The following is a 23,992-nucleotide window of genomic DNA, read 5'->3' on the forward strand; positions in this document are numbered from 1 at the left end:
GTATTTACTTCTGTTTGGATAACCTTACACAGAATTTTAGCAGCTGAAGATAATGCCTTCCAATATTAGATGCATATGAGCAAACACTTGGGCCATCTCATAGAGCAGAAATAGGCTTGATATCATTTTCTTGGAAGATGTTAACATCTTGCAACTGGCATCAAAAATACAAAGAAGAACTCACTAAATGTACACTTCTAGACTATAACACACAAGTATTCAAATAAGAATGCAGATAAAGAATGGAACTGAAAACAGGCGAGTTCTTTAAGGAAACAAATGAAAACGGGGCAGAGACAGGACATGACTCAGCATTCTGCATGCTCAGCACCAAATAAAGGGAGACTTGTGATGGACAGAGCATTATGTTGGAGGCCTCCCTGTCTGCTTCATCATAGAATGGGGTTTGGAGATCTGTGTTGGAGGCCGGCCTGTCAGCCCCTTGACAGAACTCTGTGCTGGAGGCCACCCTGTTGGCCTTTGGAGAGAACTCAGCAGTGGAAGCGGCCCAAATACACCTCTGGAGCGAGCTCAGTGCTTGATGCCACCCTGTCAGCCTCTGGAGAGAACTTTGTACTAAGGTCCATCCTGTCTGCCTCATTGTGTAGAATATATGTTCTGCGTTGGAGGCTGCTCTGTTTGCCATTTAGAAAGAGCTCTGTGCTGGAGGCCACACTGTCAGCCCCATCATGGAATGGGGCTTGGAGCTCAGAGTTGGAGGATGTGCCATCAGCCTCTCTTGAGAGAGAGTAGTGCTGTAGGCTGCCCCGTTGGCCCCTGGAGAGTGCTCTGTGTTGGAGGTTGCCCTGTTGGCCTCAGTGTAGAATGAAATTTGGAGGTTGCCCAAAGTTAAGCAAAGTGTTCTGGCGTGTTACTCAGAAAAGATGCAGACTGTGAGGGTGCAGGGGGTTCTTCTTTATTAAACAAACAGGGATAATCCAACACAAGGCATAGGAGGTCAGGAACAGAACATGCTCTGGATACTAACCTGGGCTAAGAAAAACTCTGCCTAGGCTACTACTGTGAACATAGACAAAGGAAAATTTTGGGTAGATTGGGAACAGACAGTGGGCTCTAACTGGGATCAAAAATATAAAGAAGTGCTTTGTAATTATACCACTTTTTTTTTTCAAATAAGTGAATACATAAAACAAACAGGGGAAAATAATTGATAGTTTAAATGTTTCAGGAAGAGGTAGATCTTCTTTAAAGACAGCCAGTGATTCATTCCAAATCTTCAGTGCCAGAACAGTGCAAGAGATGTGGGGACCAGTTGAGCAGTGCTAGTAGATCGGAGGGAGCATCAGTGTTTTGAATCTGATGCGTTCTGCTAATAGAAGCCAGTGGAGAGAGCGCAGCAGTGAACAAGCACCTGAGCAGCCTGTGTGGATAAAATTGCCGAATACTTCTGATGTATGAAAAATGACAACATGAGCATGTCACATTAGGAAGGTGTGAGGTAAAGGACAGCTGATTGTCCATGGTTACCCCAAGGTTGGGAGCAGTGGCTGAAGGCTACACAAAAACTATAACACACCCAAAGTTTTACACAAAAATACAAATCAAGGACGGAACACCCCCAAAACAGGTAGAAATACAATTTTTGGCAGGTAAAAAGATTTAATACCCAAACTGCTCACAAGACTACTCAGAACCCAGACAAACTATTCAGAAGTTGCTCTATAGCCACACACACAGTGAACCAAAGGAAAGGCTCAGATATGTCTGATTTTAACTTGCAAGCTATTGGATTGATTGATTATTGGTCCACTGTCATGCAGTATTATGTCATTGTTGTCAGTATTATGCTAAAAAGTTTGTTTTGAGATAAAGTATAGAATTCCATATTCATATTAACTTAGAGTGATCTGTAAGCATTTTTATAAGAGCACAGCACATCAAATAAAAATTGGCAGTGTTGTATTAATTCAGCAGCTCAAAATGGTGATGAAGATTTCATGACTTTAATTGATTGTATTGTGGCTTCATTAATTTGTGTGAATCAGTATTTGGTTTTGTGATGAATAAAAGCAAAATAGGCCATGCTAAATCATGTACTATATTATAAGATAAATTGTACAATAAAAGAAAAGAAAAATGTGAAAAATCTAGAGGTGTTTTGTGTATTGGTATACAAAACATTCCCCGTCTAAATACTGACATAATTTTTGTTGACATATAAAATATATATTGTATCTATGTTATATAAAAAAACAACTGAAAATAACCAAATGTCAAAAAAGTCAGTGGAAAACATTTGAGTGGACTTATGTGGATAGTATCACCACAATGACCTGCATAGCCTCCTTCTCCCAGTTAGCATAACATGCTTTATATTTAAAAGTAAACAGAACTGAGGATCATGCTTCTATTTGCATGTATTATTCCAATGTTGGTTTGAATGAGATTACATGTGGCATTTTGAAGAAATTGATTGATTGATTAATTGATTTGAAGACTCTTGAGACAACCTGCTATATGAGCTACTGCTGTAAATGCCTTGGCATATTATAACAGTTACTATTGCAGTACAACTCTGTGTTTAGATATGGTGCTGAACTTGTACTGCCTCCCTTTCAGCTCTGTTTATGGTCATGCGTTGTGTAAAATCATCTGTGGAGTTGGTGAAATGAGACATTTGAGAATATTACTTATGACTTTTACTAATATATTATGTGTAAATTGTAATAGTGTATTAATGTCAATGTATTATCATTAAAAATTAAGTTGAAAGAGTAAAAATGTACTATTTATCCTTTGTTCCAATTGGCCCTTCTACTGTTACCTTGAACCTAATACACTTTTGTGAAACCTATTTGCAATAAACATTGCCAAGCTTCAAAAAAATGAAAAAAAGAAAATAATTAAGTAAATAAGTAAATGAATGAATGAATGAATGAATGAATGAATGAATGAATAAATAAATAAATAAATAAATAAATAAATAAATAAATAAATAAATAAATTTTCACATAAAAAGAAATAAACAAAATTCCATGTAATTAGCCTCCAACATGGAAATGTTTTAGTAATAAATGAAAAGGCAACAAACAAGTCTTTGACATTTAACCATGCATTTATTCTCTTTTAATTCATGTAATAATGGAATCATGATTTAATTATTCTTCAGAGTGTGTTGGATAGCTCTATGCTAAGGTAGCAAATCCCACCCTGGCATTCCCTTGGTCAAACACAGAGTAGAACTGTCTGAGGAAAACATCACCCAGGATCCAGTAAGGATAACCGTTTCTGTACTCCTCATGTGATGCCCCTATGCCACTCTGACAGTATGAGCTAGAATCGTCATTCTGTTTAAGTACAAAAAAACAAGCGTGTCAGTCCGGACTTGCTGTACATGTTTACTGTAGATCAGTTATGAGGCTTTTCCACTCTTACCTGAAGCACATAAGCAGTACCCGGCAAATGCAGGTGAGCTCCGTTCATAACGAACGTCAGAGGGGGAAGGCTGCTCACGGCATTACAGTCAAACACGTACTGGAAACATAACACACAGAGGAAAGCTGTTTTCTTCTCTTTTTTTACTCTTAGAAGTCTCTTTTTTTACTCTTTGTATTCTCTGTAGTTTTCACACTGGCTAACTCTTCTGCATCCCACCTCATTCCCCTGAGTGTTGTGGAAACTAATCTTACTCATTCAACTGATTGTGTATAAATGTATAATGCATAAAAGGCAATGTTTAATTTTAATTAAACACATTTAATTACAATCCTCTTAAACTGAGGCTTTTTATATCAGCTAAGAAGATACTCTGTTTATATACTATAAAACGCTGCATTGGGGAGTAATTCAGTTTTATTTGCCACAGCATTTTTGTGCAGCATTTCATCCGAGCCACCTCTAAATGACCCGATAAGTGAGTGATGTGGTATGTCTCAAGCTGCAGTAAGGTGTATACTCTTTAATGTACTGCTTGCCATCATCGGCTGCTCCCTTTTGACACATAGCATTGTGTTTCCCTGGCACAGCATCAGGGAGAGCGTATTGGTGTGTGTGAGAGTTTTCTGGCCACGAATAGCCAAGACACTTTTAGGAGCACTAGCATTTCCGCAACTTTTGTAAATCCACTGGTAATGGAGTTACATACAACTTTAATAAAGATTGATAAATGAGGCACTGTGAATCATTTCTGTCACATATTTATGCTCTGTAGATACTGTGGCTTTAAGTGCTGTTCAGGAACTCATGTAAAGAACAGCTGTTAAGAGAAATCCATTTCTACAGAACTACATTCACTGCCTATAGATTTATACTGGTATTTGCTAGCTGACACATTCCTAAGATAAATGCATGAGACAAATAAATAAAACCTCAAGCCTAGTGCATGGCATGATGAAAATTGGCTTACGTTGCCGTTGCTGTCCTGTTGGGCTCCCAGCATTTGATGGAGACTGTCTACATACTGTGGTGGGCACAGCAGCAGTGACGTTCCTGTGTCTGTAATAGCGGTACATCCATTTTCACACCATCCAGTTGACTGGTGATTAACCTCAAAACTAACAAAGTGAAAAAAGATTCATAATCAGTTTACTTTTCTGATTATTTTCTGACATCTATCACAGTTATATGGAGCTCAAAGTGCAAAAAAGCAGCATAATGGAGGAAGCAGAAAATATATAAAATAAAATTGTAGTAGAAATCCATACCAGTGTTTAAAAAAAAAAAAACCTAGTTGACTTTTGTTTCACTGTAGACAAATTACATATTAGTGATAATATCTTGAATATAGTCAAATTCTGTTGCTTCCTATTATAAGATTATAATAAACTAAATATAAGATTAATAAAGCTATTTCCATGTATATTTCACTATTAAATGAATGCTTAATTTTAAAGTAATGTTCCAATAGAACAGGAAAATCTTCAACATAGTCACATATGTTTAGAATTAGGTTTAATAATCTCATATTTGGTTTCCTTAATCTTTGAATACAATATACTAAATTATTCTGGTATTTTACTAATTTTATTACAGGTATTTTAACTTGCTACGATGACATTTTGTCTGCTTTATTGAAAATATCATCCCATTGTACAAGGTGCAAGATTAGTTTCTCAGGTTGGTTGCTAAACACCTACCCTTCAAAGACCAGCTGCCAGTGGCTGTTTTGCTGTACAGGAACCCAGTTGATTGAACCTTGGTAATAATATGGATCAACTCCACCAAACACCACCTCACTTCCACTCTCAGAGTCACTGTTAAGTAAGTTTATTAACTGTGTTAGTTGCACAACAATCTCGGCATATGTCTATTCAAATACATATCAAGATACACCGTAATCAGCCATAATATTATGACCAGCTGCCTAATATTGTGTTGTTCCCCCCAAAGAGGCCTGGACTCCACTAGATCCCTGAAGATGTGCTGTGGTATCTGACACCAAGATGTTAGCAGCAGATACTTTAAGTCAGTGCATCCCACAGATGATTGATTGGATTAAGATCTGGGGAATTTGGAGGCCAATTCAACACCTCAAACTCATTGTTGTGCTCATCAAACCATTCCTGAACCATTTTTACTTTGTGGAACGTCGCATTATCCTGCTGAAAGAGGCCAGAGCCTTCAGGGAATACTGCTTCCAAGAATGGGAGTACATGGTCTGCAACAATGCTTAGGTAGGTGGTACGCATCAAAGTAACATCCACATGGATGGCAGGACCCAAGCGTTTCCAGCAGATCATTGCCCAAAGCATGACACTGCGTCTGCCGGCTTGCATTCTTCCCATAGTGATTCCTGGTACCATGTGTTCCTCAGGTAAGCGACACACACGTTCACATGATGTAAAATAAAACGTGATTCATCAGAACAGGCCACCTTCTTTCTTTGCTCCATGGTCCAGTTCTGATGCTCACATGCCTGTTGTTGCCACTGACTGGTCTGCGGCTATGTAGCCCCATATGCAACAAACTTACACTGTGTATTCTGACACCAGCATTAACTTTTTAGCAATTTGAGCAACAGTAGCTTGTCTGTTGAATCGGATCACATGGGCCAGCCTTCACTCCCCAGGTGCATCACTGAGCCTTGGCTGCCCATGACCCTGTCGCTGGTTCACCACTGTTCCTTCATTGGACCACTTTTGATAGATACTGACCACTGCAAACCGGGAACACCCCACAAGAGCTGCAGTTTTGGAGATGCTCTGATCCAGTCATCTGGCCATTGCAATTTGGCCCTTCATCAAACTCGCTCAAATCCTTACGCTTACCCATTTTTCCTGCTTCCAAAATGTTCACCTAATGCCTAAAATATCCCACCCACTAACAGATGCCATGATGAGGAGATAATCGTTGTTATTCAGTTAACCTGTCAGTGGTCATAATATGATCAACTTTTACATTTTTCTGTGTTCATTTACAGTTCAACACAGGTCTTAAAAATCCCAGCTAATGCATGATCTAATTTAATACTATCAGATACTTATACAGTTGGATTGACTGACTGGAATCAAGAATGAATGTATAATGATAGAAGGATTAAGATGAAGATAAAGATTTCCATATCACACTTTTTGTTTTACCTGCTTAAGTAAAAAGAAAAGATGGGCTCCTCAATAACACCTTCTTGGATCATGGTGTCCACAATTGTCTGGTCACTAGATTTGAAGGCCAGACCCATGAGTCCATCATGCAGAGGCCTTGCAAAATGATCACCAGGCTCTGAAGTGCTTAAACCAATCAGCTGATTTGTGACACTCAACTGACCCATCTAGAGATAAATATTAGAGCACACTGAATAGGTGGTTTGTACTTATCAAGGCAGTTTACACTGTGCCAGTTGGCTATTAGCATTTAGCATGTTTGTATTCTCTAAGATTATGACATTTGAGAGATTAGGAATTAACCCATTAGATAGCTTTTGCTAATGTTTTTCTTGTTAGTTACTTGTTGAAAAGGACACAAATGTATGATCAATAACTAAATATCGGCAATTAAATATTTTTTTATTTTCTTCATTTTTGTACTTTTACTTTAAAACTGCAGTTTAAATAATTGTTTACTATACGTTTGTAAGAGCAGACTTACTGTGACAGTGTCATAGCCAAGGAAACCCTGGACACTGCCTGTTCCGTATTTGATTGAAAATGGTTGTTGATTGCTGGTGAACGTGGAAGACTGGCTTGGGTTGAAAAGGGGGTGACTGTCTGGAAAACAAATAGAAAGCTTACAGATAGACAAAGGCACTACAGATATAATCTTAATGAGAATGGATTGTAAGAAGAGAACTAGAATACAAAATATTTTGACATTTTTTCTTACGACCAGACAATATTTAACTGGATTGGAGATCAAGGCTGGCTGATGTTACCAACTTCAGTCATCTCATATCACAGTCCTTTTGAATTCTCAATTCTGATTGGTCAGGAAGTGTTGATTAAGTTTAGTTTTGTTTTTGATAATTAGGTTCTAGCCTCAAGGCAAATCACAGGTTTTATTAATGCACTTATATGCTTATATTCTCATGTACTATTGTTTCTATTGCAACAGTATACTATTGATTTTAATGAATTAACAGAAGCAGAATTAACACAAGTGTTGAAATTAGTCTGTAGTGTCAGTATGTTCGAACTTTGTAAACATTGTAAAAGGAAGTATTTGTAGTTTTTCAGTAACATGACAAGCTGAGAAAGATGTAGTGATGGAATGTGTGTTTATAGCATGTTAAATCACCTTTGTTGAAGTGATTATATTGATAGTTACATGATGAAAATGCATGTGGATTGAGGTTCTTCAGTGTGTATTGTACTTACTGCAGGCAGCACTGTTGCAGTAGACAGAGTTGACCCACAGAGTGCTGGAGCCGGTGTCAAAGTGTAGGTAGAAGTACTGTGGAGGGGTTCCAATACCAACCTCTCCAAAATAAGCCATCTGGAGATTACAGAGAAATGGATTTGTTAAATACCTGTATAAAGCATTGATACCAAGGCAACATACTGTATACAGGCACCTATATATTTCTGTAGAATGTAGATTTACATCATTTTGGTTGATCAGGCTCTCATTGTAACCTTGCTGAGAGTACTCCAGCATTTCCTTGCGGAGACCCCTTTTCTTCATTATCGTCTCCTTTTTAACAAGAGGAACTCTGCAGACAACATGGATAGAATAACATCATGAATCTGAAAAATATCTATGCTTTCATTTCAATTTCAGTTGATTCTGGTCTCTTTTGGCTCGCTTTCTCTTACCTGACAAGTCCCTCAGTAAAAGCCAGACACAACAGACCGAAGATCAGACACCTCATCATGCCTCTGCAGATTTCTTTTCCTCACACACCCGCAACAGCCACCTGAATCAAGCATATTTATAACCTGACCTTATCTAGCAGCAGCAACCCACATGAGCACTTTATTATATAAACAAACAAAAACAAGCATTATTGTATTATTTGTGGTTCTCAATCAGATATTAGTATGTTGTGCTAAATGTCTTGTCTTATCTTGTTAATTGTTTTTATCTCTGATTATGTAAGTTGAAGTCTGTGAACATTTATTATGGAAGCTGATAATGGCTGATAATGCTGATAATGTGGCAAATACCAGAAAATGCAACAGTCAGTGGGAATTATTATCTTAAAGGTTACCTTTATATTTGATACCAGTGAATGGCATTTTGGGTTCAGACTTATCTATGTTCATGGCAAAACAAACATGCTTAAATTGTGAGGATTTTTACCAGTACACTGGTGTTCCATTCTGCCGGTGGAACCGAAATTGACTTATCTTGACACTGACATAATTGACATTTTCAATCAGTATCAACAAATAGTTTTTTTTCCCACGAGTGTGATATAAAGTTAGCCAGGACTCTATTGACTTTCAGTGTGAGACATATTTACTTCTGTTTGGATAACCTTACACAGAATTTTAGCAGCTGAAGATAATACCTTCCAATTTTAGAAGCATATGAGCAAGCACTTGGGGCATCTCATAGAGCAGAAATAGGTTTGATATCATTTTCTTGGAAGATGTTAACATTTAATTACATGTTACTCAGGAACAGATATGGGCCGTAAGGTCAAACAGGGATAATCCAACACAAGGCAAAGGTAGGTCAGGAACAGAAAAGTCTTGAGATACAAAACTGGGCTAAACACAAAACTACTACTGTGACTATACATGTAACAAAGTTTCAGGCAAATCAGGAACAAACAACATAGGCATCAAAAATACAAAGAAGGACTCAGTGACAAAAACTCACTAAATGTATACTTCTGGACTATAACACACAAGTATTCAAATAAGAATGCAGATAAAGAATGGAACTGAAAATAGGCGAGTTCTTTAAGGAAACAAATGAAAACGGGGCAGAGACAGGACATGACTCAGCATTCTGCATGCTAAGCACCAAATAAAGGGAGACTTGTGATGGACAGAGCATTATGTTGGAGGCCTCCCTGTCTGTTTCATCATAGAATGGGGTTTGGAGATCTGTGTTGGAGGCCGGCCTGTCAGCCCCTGGACAGAACTCTGTGCTGGAGGCCACCCCGTTGGCCTTTGGAGAGAACTCAGCAGTGGAAGCGGCCCAAATACACTTCTGGAACGAGCTCAGTGCTCGGTGCCACTCTGTCGGCCTCTGAAGAGAACTTTGTACTAAGGTCCATCCTGACTGCCTCATTGTGGAGAATATATGTTCTGTGTTAGAGGCTGCCCTTTGAGAGAGCTCTGTGCTGGAGGTCACACTTTCAGCCTCGTCATGGAATGGGGCTTGGAGCTCTGCGTTGGAGGATGTGCCATCAGCCTCTGGAGAAATATTAGTGCTGTAGGCTGCCCTGTTTGCCCCTGGAGAAAGCTCTGTGCTTTAGACTGCCCTGTTGACCTCAGTGTAGAATGAAATTTGGAGATCTGCATTGGAGGTTGCCCTGTCGGGCTATGCAGTTAGCTCTGTGCTGGAGGCCACACTGTCAGCTTCTTCATGGAAAGGGGTTTGCAGCTCTGCATGATTGTCAAACAGGGCTAAGAGCTCTGTGTTGAAGACCACCCCATTGATCTCTGGATAGTTGAGCGCTAGGTGCTGCCAAGTCTGCCCCTGGAAAGAGCTCAGAGCAGGGAGCTTGGGAGTGAAGGAGGCTGCCAAACTGGCTGTGTAGTATGAGATGAAAGGCCTATCATGTTGGCTCTCCACAGATGCTTCTCGAGGTTTTTATCGGGATCCCCTATGTCCCAGTTTATGGCTTGCACAGATTCATCCACCTATTACAGACAGAGCCTGCTTCAGCTGCTTCGGTGTGATGCTCTGCCCACCAGAGGGTTGTTCTGGTAGCTCCATTAGTCCACGGCCAAAAGTGAATTAGGGTCAGGGGTTGGCAGTTTCAGAGTGGTGTCATACCACACTTGTGTACCCCCTTTCCAGCTGCGTTCAAGGGACGCAAAGTGTTCTGTTCCTCAGAAAAGATGCAGATTGTGAGGAACCAAGTGCAGGGGGTTCTTCTTTATTAAACAAACAGAATACCAATTGGAGGCCAGGAACAGAACATGCTCTGGATACTAACCTGGGCTAAACACAAAACTCTGCCTAGGCTACTACTGTGAACACAGACAAAGCAAAATTTTGGGCAGGTCGGGAACAGACAGTGGGCTCTATCTGGCATCAAAGTGCTTGGTAATGGACAAAGACACACTGAAGGTACACTTACATTTACATTTATTTGGTATTTGGCAGACAGCCTTAACCAGAGCAATATACAAAAGTGCTTTGAAGTCTCTATCAGTGAATACATCAACAATGGTTCACTATGTCACAGACATAGGATACCATCAGCCTAAAACTCTGTTGGGATGAAATATAGCACTTTTTTTAAAAAAATAAACGAATACATAAAACAAACAGGGGAAAAATGCTAGTTTAAGTGTTTCAGGAAGTGGTACTGTAGTTCTTCACCTGTTGTTTGAAGTGACTCAGCTGTTCGGACATCTAGGGGAGGAAGTTCATTCCACCATTTCAGTGCCAGAACAGAGAAGAGTCTTGATGTATACCTCCCTCTTAACCTGAGAGATGTTGGGACCTGTTGAGCAGTGCTAGTAGATCAGAGGGAACATGGTGCAGTGTAAGGAATAATAAGAGCTTTGAGGATAGAGCGTGCTGGTCCATTTTTGGCCTTGTAGGCAAGCATCAGTGTTTTGAATCTGATGCGTGCTGCTAATACAAGCCAGTGGCGAGCGCACAGCTCTAGTTGCTCTAGAGTCAAACACACAGTGAATCAAAGGAAAGGCTCAGTTATGTGTGATTTTACCTTGAATGTATTTGCAGATTCTTGCAAGCTAAGGGATTCTGGGAGCCACCGTCATGCAGTTATATGTCATTGCAGTATTATGCTGAAAGTTTTGTTTTGAGATAAACTATGGAATTCCAATCAGAGTTAATATTAAATACATAAATATGACATTATGAACTCATACTATGTAATAGTATCATATTAACTTAAGCATTTTAACAAGCATTTTTATGAGAGCACAGCACATCAAATAAAAATTGGCAATTTTATTATTTTTTAATTAAAGTATTAATTCAGCAGCTCAAAATGGTGATAAAAACCTGATGAAGATTTCATGACATTAATTAATTGCATTGTGGCTTCATTAATTTGTGTGCATCAGTATCTGTTTTTGTGATAAAAAAAAGCAAAATTATGGGCCATGCTAAATCAAGTACTATATTATAAGATGTAGAATAAAAGAGAGTGAAAAGAAAAATGTGAAAAATCTAGAGGTATTTTGTGTATTGGAAGCCCATAAAAGTAAGCATCTGGGTACCACACCTATGGGTATTCAAAATATCCCCTGTCTAAATACTGACATAACTTTTGCTGACATATAAAGCATACATTGTATCTTTGTTTATATATATATACCAAAAGTCAAAAAAGGCAGTTTAAAACATTTGAGTTATAATGTAATCAAAAAGAATTGACTTGGACTTATAGTGTCACCACAATGACCTGCATGTCCGATAGACTCCTTCTCCCAGTTAGTATAACATGCTTTATATTTAAAAGTAAACAGAACTGAGAATCATGCTGTAACATCTGGGACCCCCACCCTATGCGGGGCTCGACCCCAGATGCCCGTGGTGTGTGTGCGCACGCCAGCACACGGTGTAATGAGACCCATGCGCAGGATTCAGCGAAGCACTGCTTTTATTACATTTAAGACGCGACATAGGGAAACAAACGTAACACTAGACATGGCGTGGTTAACTAAACTAAACAAAACAAAACCTAGACCTTAGCTTGGACATGGAACCTAGCAAACAAAACCCCAACAGAAACCACAGTACAGATAACAATCATGGACAAGGACACAAACACAAGGATCCCTATTTATAGGGGTAGACATTAGGGCTAATGGGATACAGGTGACACAATCAGGATAGGAACAATAGGAAGGGCGTAACAAAAGACACACAAAGAAGCAGGCTTCCAAGGTTCACCTGCCAGCGCCCTCTCTGGGCCTGGCAGGGAACTGTCCAGCTGTTCCTGACACATGCGTCTATTTGCATATATTATTCCAATGTTGGTTTGAATGAGATTACATGTGGCATTTTGAAGAAATTGATTAATTGATTGATTTGAAGATTCCTGAGACAACCTGCTATATGAGCTACTGCTGTAAATGCCTTGGCATATTATAAAAGTTACTATTGCAGTACAACTCTGTGTTTAGATATGGTGCTGAACTTGTACTGCCTTCCTTTCATTGCTGTTTTTGTCATGCTTTGTGTAAAATCATCTGTGGAGTTGGTGGAATGAGACATTTGAGAATGTTATGGATTTTACTAATATATTATGTATAAATTGTAATAATGTATTAATGTTAATGTATTAATATTAATAGAGAGCATACATTAAAAATTAGTTGAAAAAGTAAAAATGTACTATTTATCCTTTGTTCCATTTGACCCTTCTACTGTTACCTTGAAACTGATACACTTTTGTGAAACCTATTTGCAATAAACATTGCCAAGTTTCAAAAAATGAAAAAAAGAAGAAAAATAAATAAATAAATAAATAAATAAATACATTTTTCATATAAAAAGAACTAAACAAATTCTCATGTTAATTGCCCCCAACATGGAAATGTTTTAGTAATAAATGAAAAGGCAACAAACAAGTCTTTGACATTTTACCATGCATTTATTCTCTTTTAACTCATGTAATAATGGAATCTTTGGAATGTGTTGGATAGCTCTATGCTAAGGTAGCAAATCCCACTCTGGCATTCCCTTGGTCAAACACAGAGTAGAACTGTCTGAGGAAAACATCACCCAGGATCCAGTAAGGATAACCGTTTCTGTACTCCTCATGTGATGTCCGGATGCCACTCTGACAGTATGAGCTAGAATCGTCATTCTGTTTAAGTACAAAAAAACAAGCGTGTCAGTCCGGACTTGCTGTACATGTTAACTGTAGATCAGTTATGAGGCTTTTCCACTCTTACCTGTAGCACATAAGCAGTACCCGGCAAATGCAGGTGAGCTCCATTCATAACGAACGTCAGCGGAGGAAGGCTGCTCACGGCATTACAGTCAAACACGTACTGGAAACATAACACACAGAGGAAAGCCATTTTAAACTGTTTTCTTTTTTTACTCTTAGTACTTTCTTTTTTTACTCTTTGTATTCCCTGTGGTTTTCAAACTGGCCAACTTTTCTGCATCCCACCTCAGTCTCTCAAATTAAGCTTTAAAATTTAGAAAGATTATTTATTTCAACAAATTTAATTAAAATCTTCTGAAGCTGAGGTTTTTTAATATTTGTTAAGAATAAACTGATACTGTATAAAATGCTGCATTGGGGAGTAATTCAGTTCTATTTTCCACAGCATTTTTTTAATCAGCACTTTATTCGAGCCACCTCTAAATTAACCAATAAGTGAGCAATGTGGTATGCCTCAAACTGCAGTGACCTGTATACTCTTTAGTGTACTGCTTGCCATTATCGGCTGCTCCCTTATGACACATAGCATTGTGTTTTCCTGGCATAGCATCTGGAAGTGTGCATTGATGTGTGTGTGTGGAGAGTCACATATTTATGCTCTCTAGATACCATGGCGTGATGAAAATTGGCTTACGTTGCCGTTGCTGTCCTGTTGGGCTCCCAGCATTTGATGGAGACTGTCTACATACTGTGGTGGGCACAGCAGCAGTGACGTTCCTGTGTCTGTAATAGCGGTACATCCATTTTCACACCATCCAGTTGACTGGTGATTCACCTCAAAACTAACAAAGTGAAAAAAGATTCATAATCAGTAACAGTTTACTTTTCTAGGCTATTATTTTCTGAACTATATCACAGTTTCATGTAGCTCAAAGTGCAAAAAAGCAGCATAATGGAAGAAGCTGAAAATATATAAAATAAAATTGTAGTTAAAATCCGTACCCATAAAAAAATACCTAGTTGTTTCACTGTAGAAAAATGACCTATTAGTTAGTGATAATATTTTCAATATAGTCAAATTCTGTTGCTTGTTATTATAAGATTACAGTAAACCAAATATAAGATTATTAATGCTATTTCTAGGCATTTTTTTTTTTTACTGTTTTTAAGCTTTACATTATCTTATTATATTGCCATTTTTTGAGCAAATAATCTTCCAATAGAACAGGAAAATCTTAAGCATAGTCACAAATGTCTGGAGAATATGAAATACTAGATCATTCTGATTTTATTGCAGGTATTTTAACTTGCTATGATGTAATTTTTGTGATTTATTGAGAATATTATCCCATTGTACAAGGAGCAGATTAGTTTCTCAGGTTGGTTGCTAAACACCTACCCTTCAAAGACCAGCTGCCAGTGGCTGTTTTGCTGTACAGGAACCCAGTTGATTGAACCTTGGTAATGAGATGGATCAACTCCACCAAACACCACCTCACTTCCACTCTCAGAGTCACTGTTAAGCAAGTTTATTAACTGTGTTAGTTGCACAACAATCTCGGTATATATATATCAATTCACATCAATATTAAGATAATGTTCAGTAGAAATGTGTTTATTTGATATTTTACTTTTTTCTGGGGTTTTTCAAGAGTTTATTTATAGTTCAAAACAAGTCTTAAACAGATAAGCATTTTTAAGACTTGTTTTGAACATTTTTACCTGCTTAAGTAAAAAGCAAAGATCGGCTCCTCAATAACACCTTCTTGGATCATGGTGTCCACAATTGTCTGGTCACTAGGTGGTCTGAAGGCCAGACCCATGAGTCCATCATGCAGAGGCCTTGCAAAATGATTACCAGGCTCTGAAGTGCTTAAACCGATCTTCTGATTTGTGACACTCAGCTGACCCATCTAGAGGAGGTAAATATTAGAGCACACTGAATAGGTGGTGGAAGGTCTAAAAAAATTTTTTTTTTAACAACACATCACCACATTTCTCTTATAAAGTCATAACAAATATTTTAGTATTAAAAATCAGACTTTAACCTGTGTGACAGCTAAAATGAGACCTAAACCACTGATCAAGGCAGTTTACACTGTGCCAGTTGGCTATTAGCATTCAGCATGTTTATATTCTCTGAGATTAGGAATTAACCCATTAGAGAGCTTTTGCTAATGTTTTTCTTGTTAGTTACTTGTTGAAAAGGGGCACAAATTTATTATCAGCAAATCAGTGTATGACTTCAGCTAAAGATCTTTTTATTTTCAGATTCTTTCTTGTAATTTTACTTTAAAACTACAATTTTAGCGTATGTTAGTTCATTTAAAAGTGTGGAAGCAAGGGCCAAGTGCAAGCTGTGAGTGATAAGAGGGGTGGCAGAAAATGAGCAGGTAAGGAGTGCTTTCACCTGTGTGGGGTTAATAATAAAGTGAATGTCTAGACTGTGCAGTGTTAAGTTGTTTTAAATGTTGGGCCTGTAAAATAGAACTAATTTCGGAACAAGACTGCAAACAAGACTGGCACAAGTTGAAGCCTTTTTTGTTAATGAACTTCAATTAGTTTGTTATACAAAGTGCTAAAAATGCTCTAGTAACAAATATCAGTTAAAAGGCACTCTTCAAACCATGCTTCTGTCTCATTCTTAGAGACCTTAGAGACCATACATCTGTAGCAATGGAACCAGTTTACTATACAACTGTTAGAACAGACTTACTGTGACGGTGTCATAGCCAATGAAACCCTGGACACTGCCTGTTCCGTATTTGATTGAAAATGGTTGTTGATTGCTGGTGAACGTGGAAGACTGGCTTGGGTTGAAAAGGGGGTGACTGTCTGGAAAACAAATAGAAAGCTTACAGATAGACAAAGGCACTACAGATATAATCTTAATGAGAATGGATTGTAAGAAGAGAACTAGAATACAAAACATTCTGACATTTTTTCTTAAGACCAGGACATATTTAACTGGATTGGAGATCAAGGCTGGCTGATGTTACCAACCTCAGTCATCTCATATCACAGTGCTTTTGAATTCTCAATTCTGATTGGTCAGGAAGTGTTGATTAAGTTTAGTTTGTTTTTTGATGATTAAGTTCCAGCCTCCAGGCAAATCACAGGTTTTATTAATGCACTTATATGCTTATATTCTTATGTACTATTGTTTCTATTGCGACAGTATACTATTGATTTTAATGAATTTACAGAAGCAGAATTAACCCAAGTGTGTAAGTGTTGAAACGTACACCTTTCCAGATATTGAATTGGTTTGGAAGGAGTCTGCAGTGTCAGCACATTGTTAGTTTCAGACATAAGCTTGATTTCAGACATTGTGAACTCTTTATGAAGGACGTATTTGTAGTTTTTTGTAACATGACATGCTGGAAGATAAAGATTGTACTTATTGTACTTACTGCAGGCAGCACTGTTGCAGTAGACAGAGTTGACCCACAGAGTGCTGGAGCCGGTGTCAAAGTGTAGGTAGAAGTATTGTGGAGGGCTTCCAATACCAACCTTTCCAAAATAAGCCATCTGGAGATTACAGAGAAATGGATATGTAAAACACCTGTGTAAAGCATTGATACCAAAGCAACATACTGTATACAGGCACCTATACCACTTGTAAAAAGTAAGAGCAATAAATAAAGTAGCCCTGTAATAATCATTACATAATCATTACATAATAATTATTTGGAAGATTGGGAGTGATGAAATTAAATATTCCAGATTTAGGTCCAGATATGTGCATTTGATCAAGCAGAATGCTTTGCCAAATATCAAACTTCATTTATTGATGTAACTAAGTTGCTTCACCATGACTTAATCATTATTTTACAATAAATTAAAATTTTGAAACTGTGAACTCAGGAATATTGAGTAGGGTTGAAGCTTAGGTAAAGACTCAAAGCCAGATTTGCAGATGTTTGTATAGTTTTTGCTGAAGTGCATTACTTCTCAGGTCTTGGCAGAAGTTGTACTTTTTTGTTTTTGTTTCATATTCCATTTGCAACTTTATAATATAAAAGGCAGACATTCAGTGACCTATGTATTATCATGTAGTTTATGCACATTATACTATACTAGTTATATAAGAACTGCAGAATCAAGAGGGAAAAATGAATTGTTAATCAATAATTAAAAATTTGGCAAACTTTCACAATAGTAATAAACTGTATTATGAAAACATTGTTTTTGTATAATCATATATATTTCTGTAGAATGTAGATTTACGTCATATTGGTTGATCAGGCTCTCACTGTAACCTTGCTGAGAGCTGTACTGTGAGTACTTCAGCATTTCCTTGAGGAGACCCCTTTCCTTCATTATGGTCTTCTTTTTAACAAGAGGAACTCTGCAGACAACATGGATAACATCATGAATCTGAAAAATATTTATGCTTTCATTTCAGTTGATTCTGGTCTCTTTTGTCCCTCTTTTACCTGACAAGTCCCTCAGTAAGAACCAGACACAACAGACCAAATATCAGACACCTCATCATGCCTCTGCAGATTTCTTTTCCCCACACACCCACAACAGCGACCTGAATCAAGCATATTTATAACCTGACCTTATCTAGCAGCAGCAACCCACATGAGCACTTTATTATATAAACAAAAAAAGCATTATTGTACTATTTGTCCTTCTCAAACAGATTTTAGTACATTGCGGCAGATTTGATGTCTTTATTTGTTCATTGTTTTTATCTGATATAATGTAAACTGATTTTATATAATTGTATGGCCGTATATTATGGAAGCTGATAACATCTCAAAGTCTCCAATGTCAGAAAATACAACAGTCAGTGGGAACTATTACAGTATCTTAAAGATTAGTTATATTTCATGCCACTGAATGACTTAGGGTTCTGCCTTATCTTTGTCCTTGGCAAAACAAACACATAATCTGAGTTGGGTTTCTTTTCCTGCACTGTAAAACATTTCAAGATGGTTAAACCTGCTGCTGTAAAAACAGGAGTAAACTCAACTTGAAAATAAACTTTGTTTCATCTCACATGTAGTCAAGACAATGGACTACATTAAGTGTCATTTTTCAAAAAACTTGAGTTCAATATCCGAAACTTATCATGACAATTTAAGTTAAAGAGAAGAAATAAGTTCACATAACTTTACCGGTCTATCATGTTTTACAGTAGCGGGCCATATTCAGAGTTGAGTGATGCTTGCATGTTGAGTATTTCAGTGGCGGGCCGTGCATTTCACACCTAGGCCTTCACTGGTGTCCTTCCTGACTTCCACCTCTATACCATCATTATGACGCCATGGCGATAGATACTAATCAAATATTAAATAGGAAAGTAAAAAAGAAATTAGGCTACAGTATTTCACACCTCACAAGGAGTAGTCCATTTTATTACAGTCCGCCTTGAAAATGCATTTGTAAGGATGTCCGCATCCAAATCGATTTCTTCTCCTCTGTCTGTGTTCCAATCACTTCCATGGCCACAGGTGTATAAAATCAAGCACCTAGGCATGCAGACTGTTTTTACAAACATTTGTGAAAGAATGGGTCGCTCTCAGGAGCTCAGTGAATTCCAGCGTGGAACTGTGATATAGCTGCAAAGGGTGGACCGACGTCATATTGAACCCTATGGATTAGGAATGGGATGTCACTTAAGTTCATATGCGAGTCAAGGCAGGTGAGCGAATACTTTTGGCAATATAGTGTATATATTTTATTCAGTGTGTGCGGTTCGCTGCCTCTGACTACTCCAATTATCCAATCAAAAGATGGGAAATTGCTGACATAATTGTATGAATGCTAGATGGCCCCAGTGGGTACATGGGTGACCCAAAAACAGGTACAATAAACGAAGGCACCCAACAATATTCAGACCTCAGGCTTTATCTCCAGACTCATTCACTTTTCAGAAGTTGCATGCTAGTCACACACAGTAAAACAAAGGAAATGCTCGGTTATGTCCTATTCTAACTGGAGTTTAAGTGCAGTTTCTTGCAGGCTATTGGATTAAGAGTCCGGGTGCCACTGTCATGCAGTTATATGTTACTGCAATATCACGAGGAAACAAACACATGGCATTGTTGTATTAATTTGACCCCTTGAAATGATGAATACAACATGACAAAGATTTCCTGACCATAACTTTTTCATTATATATTATTATTTTTTATTTGTTTGCACAAGAATCTGTTTTTGTAATATAAAAAATATATATAGGACATATAGGATGTGTAATCAGTGAGAATCAGTGAGGGTGGAAGCCTCTGAAGAAAATTTGGATGTATTTTGTGTATTGTGAATTGCAAGCACATAAAATTTTGTGTGTAAAGCCATCTGGCTAGCTCATCTCTGAGTATGCATAACTTTCCTTGTCTAAATAATGACATAACTTTTGCCAGCTGTATAAAGCCCCTTTGTATGTAACGTGATGACAAACAGTTATGTGCAGAGTATTTAATTCCAGTATCAACACATAAAATAATTGAAAATAAGCATGGATATAAATGTGTGTGACTTTTACAAAACAATAATCAAAACGCAGGAAGCAATATCAGCAGAAAGCGGAAAAACAATTGAAAAGAAGGCAGCGTAAGACATCTGGCAGAGTTATAATGGATGTATCAAGAAGAATTTACAAGAATTGGCAAGCAGCATTGGCTTGAAGTTAAAACAGACATGTCATGTCATTTCGAAAGAGAGGATCCAAAAGCTGTTCTGAGGATCTGAAGCAGATTACAGACAAAGTTATAATGTGAAGGCTGGGTCTACAGGTTATTAGGGAATAATTATATCACTGGGAAAGGAAAACATACATACATTTCTTTGTATTCATATGCTCCTGAGGGTATTCAGTGCTTTGCACTATGTTCTATCTGATAACCTGAGATATTGTGGTTTGGCTTCATGACTACAATATTATGGGTGACTATAACTTCAGAAGACTTTCCAGAATTTTATCGCTTTTGTTTTTCCAACATGGTAACACAAAACATCAAAAGGTTATGCCTAACCCACTCTGTAAAAACAACTTCAAGAGATTTCAAGTCTGGTCTTTGTTTTAACATCTGCACTCGGCGACTTAATACCTGTGGCAAATTATAACTTCCAACCTTCATTTTAAAAATTGCAAACATGTGTGCAGTCTTTCTTCTGAGAAATTAAATTTAAATTCCAATATCTACAACAGAAGGTATGCTTTATTTCTCTGAATAACACTGACCATCAGGTCATATCAGTCATAACACGAATATCAAAAGCTCTCCTGGGATTGGCGCTTTAATGATGCTGGAACTGAAAGCTAGGCTCTGCATAAAATTCTACAATTGCAAAAGTGTAAATGTGTAAAATTACCCTAGCAAATAACTATAATTTAGGTTCTGAAGTTAAAGGTAAAACCTAAGTATTTCTCTTGGCCAGGCATTTCAGACAGAAGAAACGGCTAAATACTTTGCAATAAGAGTACATGAATAATCATGCACTAATACCTGACATAATACTTACTGTACTTGAACTAATGATGATTTAAGGCATGTACTAGTCACAAACCTTTGAAGAGAAACCCTTATTTTTTACCAGAAATTACATTACAGCAAAGTCTTATGAATGCATGCATGAATAACGGCTATCTTAATAGGTTAGTAAATGTTTGTTAGTTAATATATTAACTAAATTAAACATGCTCTATCTATAACACTGGAAAATAATCTAATAGAACAATTGTTGTAAATATTTATAGATAATAATGCCTTCTAAACATCACTGTATTAATTTCACAGTGTGGTTAAAGGAGCAGAGCTTCAGGTCCAAGCCAACCGAGTACTAGTACTACATTAGGATTTGGAAAAGAAATGTATGGAGAATGAGGCAAAAAGCTTTGAGATGAAATGATTGGTGTTTATTATTAGTGTGTCTGTCTATGTTCGATGAGGAGGATCAATGTAAATGAAATCCAGGACCATCCTTTACGAATTTTTGTGTACGCAGCCGCATGGCAGAGTATATCAACATTACACTTATGTGTTAATTAATATATTAAAAAACAAACATGTACTAACATGCGCATGTTGGTTATATATTCAGGTTAAAGCTCTTGATACTCTTTTCAAGTACTGTTACTGTAAAGTGTTACTAAGAATAGAGTATGTGTGTGTGTGTTAATGAATTAGTAGCTGTAAAATATTATGTTGGGAGTGTCAGAATGACAGATGGTAAAAGCAGCTGTAAAACACACAGACACACACACACACACACACACACACACACACACATAGTCAGGGTTAACAGAAAAGGAGGGTTAACACCACCCTCTCTGCTCAACTGCTTCTCATAGCACCAAAGTTTAACTCAAAGTGCACAAAGTAGAGGAAATGCAATAAAAGAGGCTATTCTGATAGAGCCTTTCACATGTCTGCACAAACACAGGTTTCTGAAACCGACATGTGGGGGTTTCTGACTTTTGGTGGTCACTCTTGTCTCTAACTTTGTCTGAGGACTCATGAATATGCAGACAGCAGCGGTGTGTATACATAGCTTAAACAGATTGGGTGATGAATACCAATCAGTAAACTGTGGGAAACAAGGCTAAATTCCAGTCTTTCACTTCTATTTGCTATTGACCCCTTAAAATCCCAGGAACAGTTTCCCCCACTTTCCTAATTACTGTGAACAGATAATAAGCTTGAAGATAGTGAATTTTCCTAGTAAAGTGAGGTGACCTTGATTTTGAGACTGACTTTCACAAACAGTTATATGTATATGTATATATCTTACGTAATATATAATACTATGTGTAATCTAATAAGACTTATATTTTTCCTCATATCAGTATACATCATTTGTTAAAAATGTGGTGTGTGTATGTATATTGCACACATACAGCTTTTTATTTTACAGCTACCATGTATGTGTAGAGCTGTATAAATAGATAGATGGTTATAGGCCAGGGGTCTCTGGCCACAAGATGGAGGTATTGTAATAAAAGCAAAGCAAATCAATGGCTGATACAGTAAGCCATTGATAGTATCAGGTTGATGAGATGTTGGCTCATGTGGAAATCTTATTTCATCTTATCATGGGATGAATGTTAAAACAAGAGCAATATCTTACCTATTGATTAGCTAAGATCTTGTCTTCTAGATAAGCAACACTTTTACTTTCCGATTTAAAAGCACCCTTATTACTCTCACACGGTCACATGAGTTCCAGAAAAATTGAAAAAAGCTTGATCCTAAAGAAAAGAGTCTCAGGCTAGAAGCATTATTTGCTTTAAATTGCTTTGCACTCCCAAAACATGCTTGTGGCACGGACATTCTACATACCATTTTTGTTCATTTAACTGTATTTACTGAACATGTTTGGGCTGAAAAAGTGTAGATCAGTCTCTCCAGGTTTTTTTTTTTGTGGTCACAGAAACGAATGCAAAATCAATGCAAACGGCCAAAACACAGCGTGTGACGTCGTCACGATGTGCATTCAACCAAAGCCCTCTTCCATTTCTGTGCATCAAGCATGAGTACAGCTATCATAGAAAGTAGTTACATATGTGTCTTCACTGGTAGTAGTTTATAAAGAACCATGTGCTTGTGATTCAAGTAGTTGCAAAAAAAGCACAAGGAACTCTGCAATTTGCATTGCGGAGTGCATTTTAAATGCATTGCGTTAAAAAAAACCATGCAGTTAAATCAAGATGAACAATCACAAAAAAAAAACAAGAAAGAAAGAAAGAAAGACTCCTCTAGTCTGATTCAAATCAGCTGATAAGTATATAAGGTTAAACATTCTGGCGCATTATGTTCATAACACATCACCTATGGGTTGAAACTGAGCAACATATCCCTCTCAAAATCAAATCCATACATGTAGCAAGGAGTATTCGATATATAGTTACATACGTACATACTTTGTTAACGTTCAATCCGACATGCATGAAATCCATCCTTCTGAGTTAAGATATTAGTCAAAAAGGTGGCACTGGTGAATGCTGAATGCAGTAACATTATACTGGAATCATAATCAAGTGCAAAGGGACGAGCAAAAGTATATTGTTCTGCCGTTGTTAAGCACAGAAATGCACCACCATTTTCACTTTTTAAAAGAAAATTTCCACAAAGAGGTGTGCTAATAGCTGTGATAACCCCGGCTCTACTTATAGCTGGTCTCTAGTGTTCAACACAAACAAGCTTTATTTATTTATTTATGTATGTCTGTGAAGTACATCTAAATTATTCTTTTTAGCCCTCAAAACGTATCATAAACTAAATACAGATACGGCCGTATCTACATTTCGAATAACTATGTATATTAGTGAAATAACAAGTTAAAATTTTAATGGTTAAATGATATATTACGAACAATTTTAAAGGTAAAATGCGAAAAAAAATTTTTTGTCATTATTAAGGATATATTTTTGATTTTCGTGTCACAGACTGGTAGTATGATCTGTCCTTTGCTTTCCTCCTGCTGTGGGATGATAATTGTGTGTGCAGGTCTCTGCAGGAGGGGCAGAAATATCTAATCCTCTGAAGAGTTCACACGCTTTGGGCTCTGCTCCCCCTACTAATGCCCGTCCTGCACCCACCTCAGAGCTAACGAGACACGGCAGTTTCTCACAGAACAGCTCTA

General features: G+C 37.5%; 2 protein-coding genes and 1 pseudogene across 8 annotated transcripts in view; 1 reads left to right on the top strand and 2 right to left on the bottom strand.

Annotated features, from left to right (window-relative positions):
* tns1b (tensin 1b) overlaps positions 1–23,992 on the top strand; it is a 233,015-nt gene that overhangs the window by 37,281 nt on the left and 171,742 nt on the right. The gene's annotated exons all lie outside the window — the stretch shown is intronic.
* On the bottom strand, positions 3,130–8,287 carry LOC131354355 (gastricsin-like). Its single transcript, XM_058391908.1, has 9 exons — positions 8,208–8,287; positions 7,996–8,104; positions 7,770–7,887; positions 7,045–7,163; positions 6,540–6,727; positions 5,097–5,213; positions 4,367–4,514; positions 3,397–3,495; positions 3,130–3,308 (listed from the first exon to the last, which is right to left on the bottom strand). Exons 1-9 carry the CDS (start codon positions 8,264–8,266, stop codon positions 3,147–3,149), a joined length of 1,119 nt encoding a protein of 372 aa, XP_058247891.1. The 5' UTR covers positions 8,267–8,287; the 3' UTR covers positions 3,130–3,146.
* Positions 13,154–17,946, bottom strand: LOC131354353 (gastricsin-like; annotated as a pseudogene).

Source organism: Hemibagrus wyckioides, linkage group LG06 (assembly GCF_019097595.1).
Source record: "Hemibagrus wyckioides isolate EC202008001 linkage group LG06, SWU_Hwy_1.0, whole genome shotgun sequence".
NCBI lineage: Eukaryota > Metazoa > Chordata > Actinopteri > Siluriformes > Bagridae > Hemibagrus > Hemibagrus wyckioides.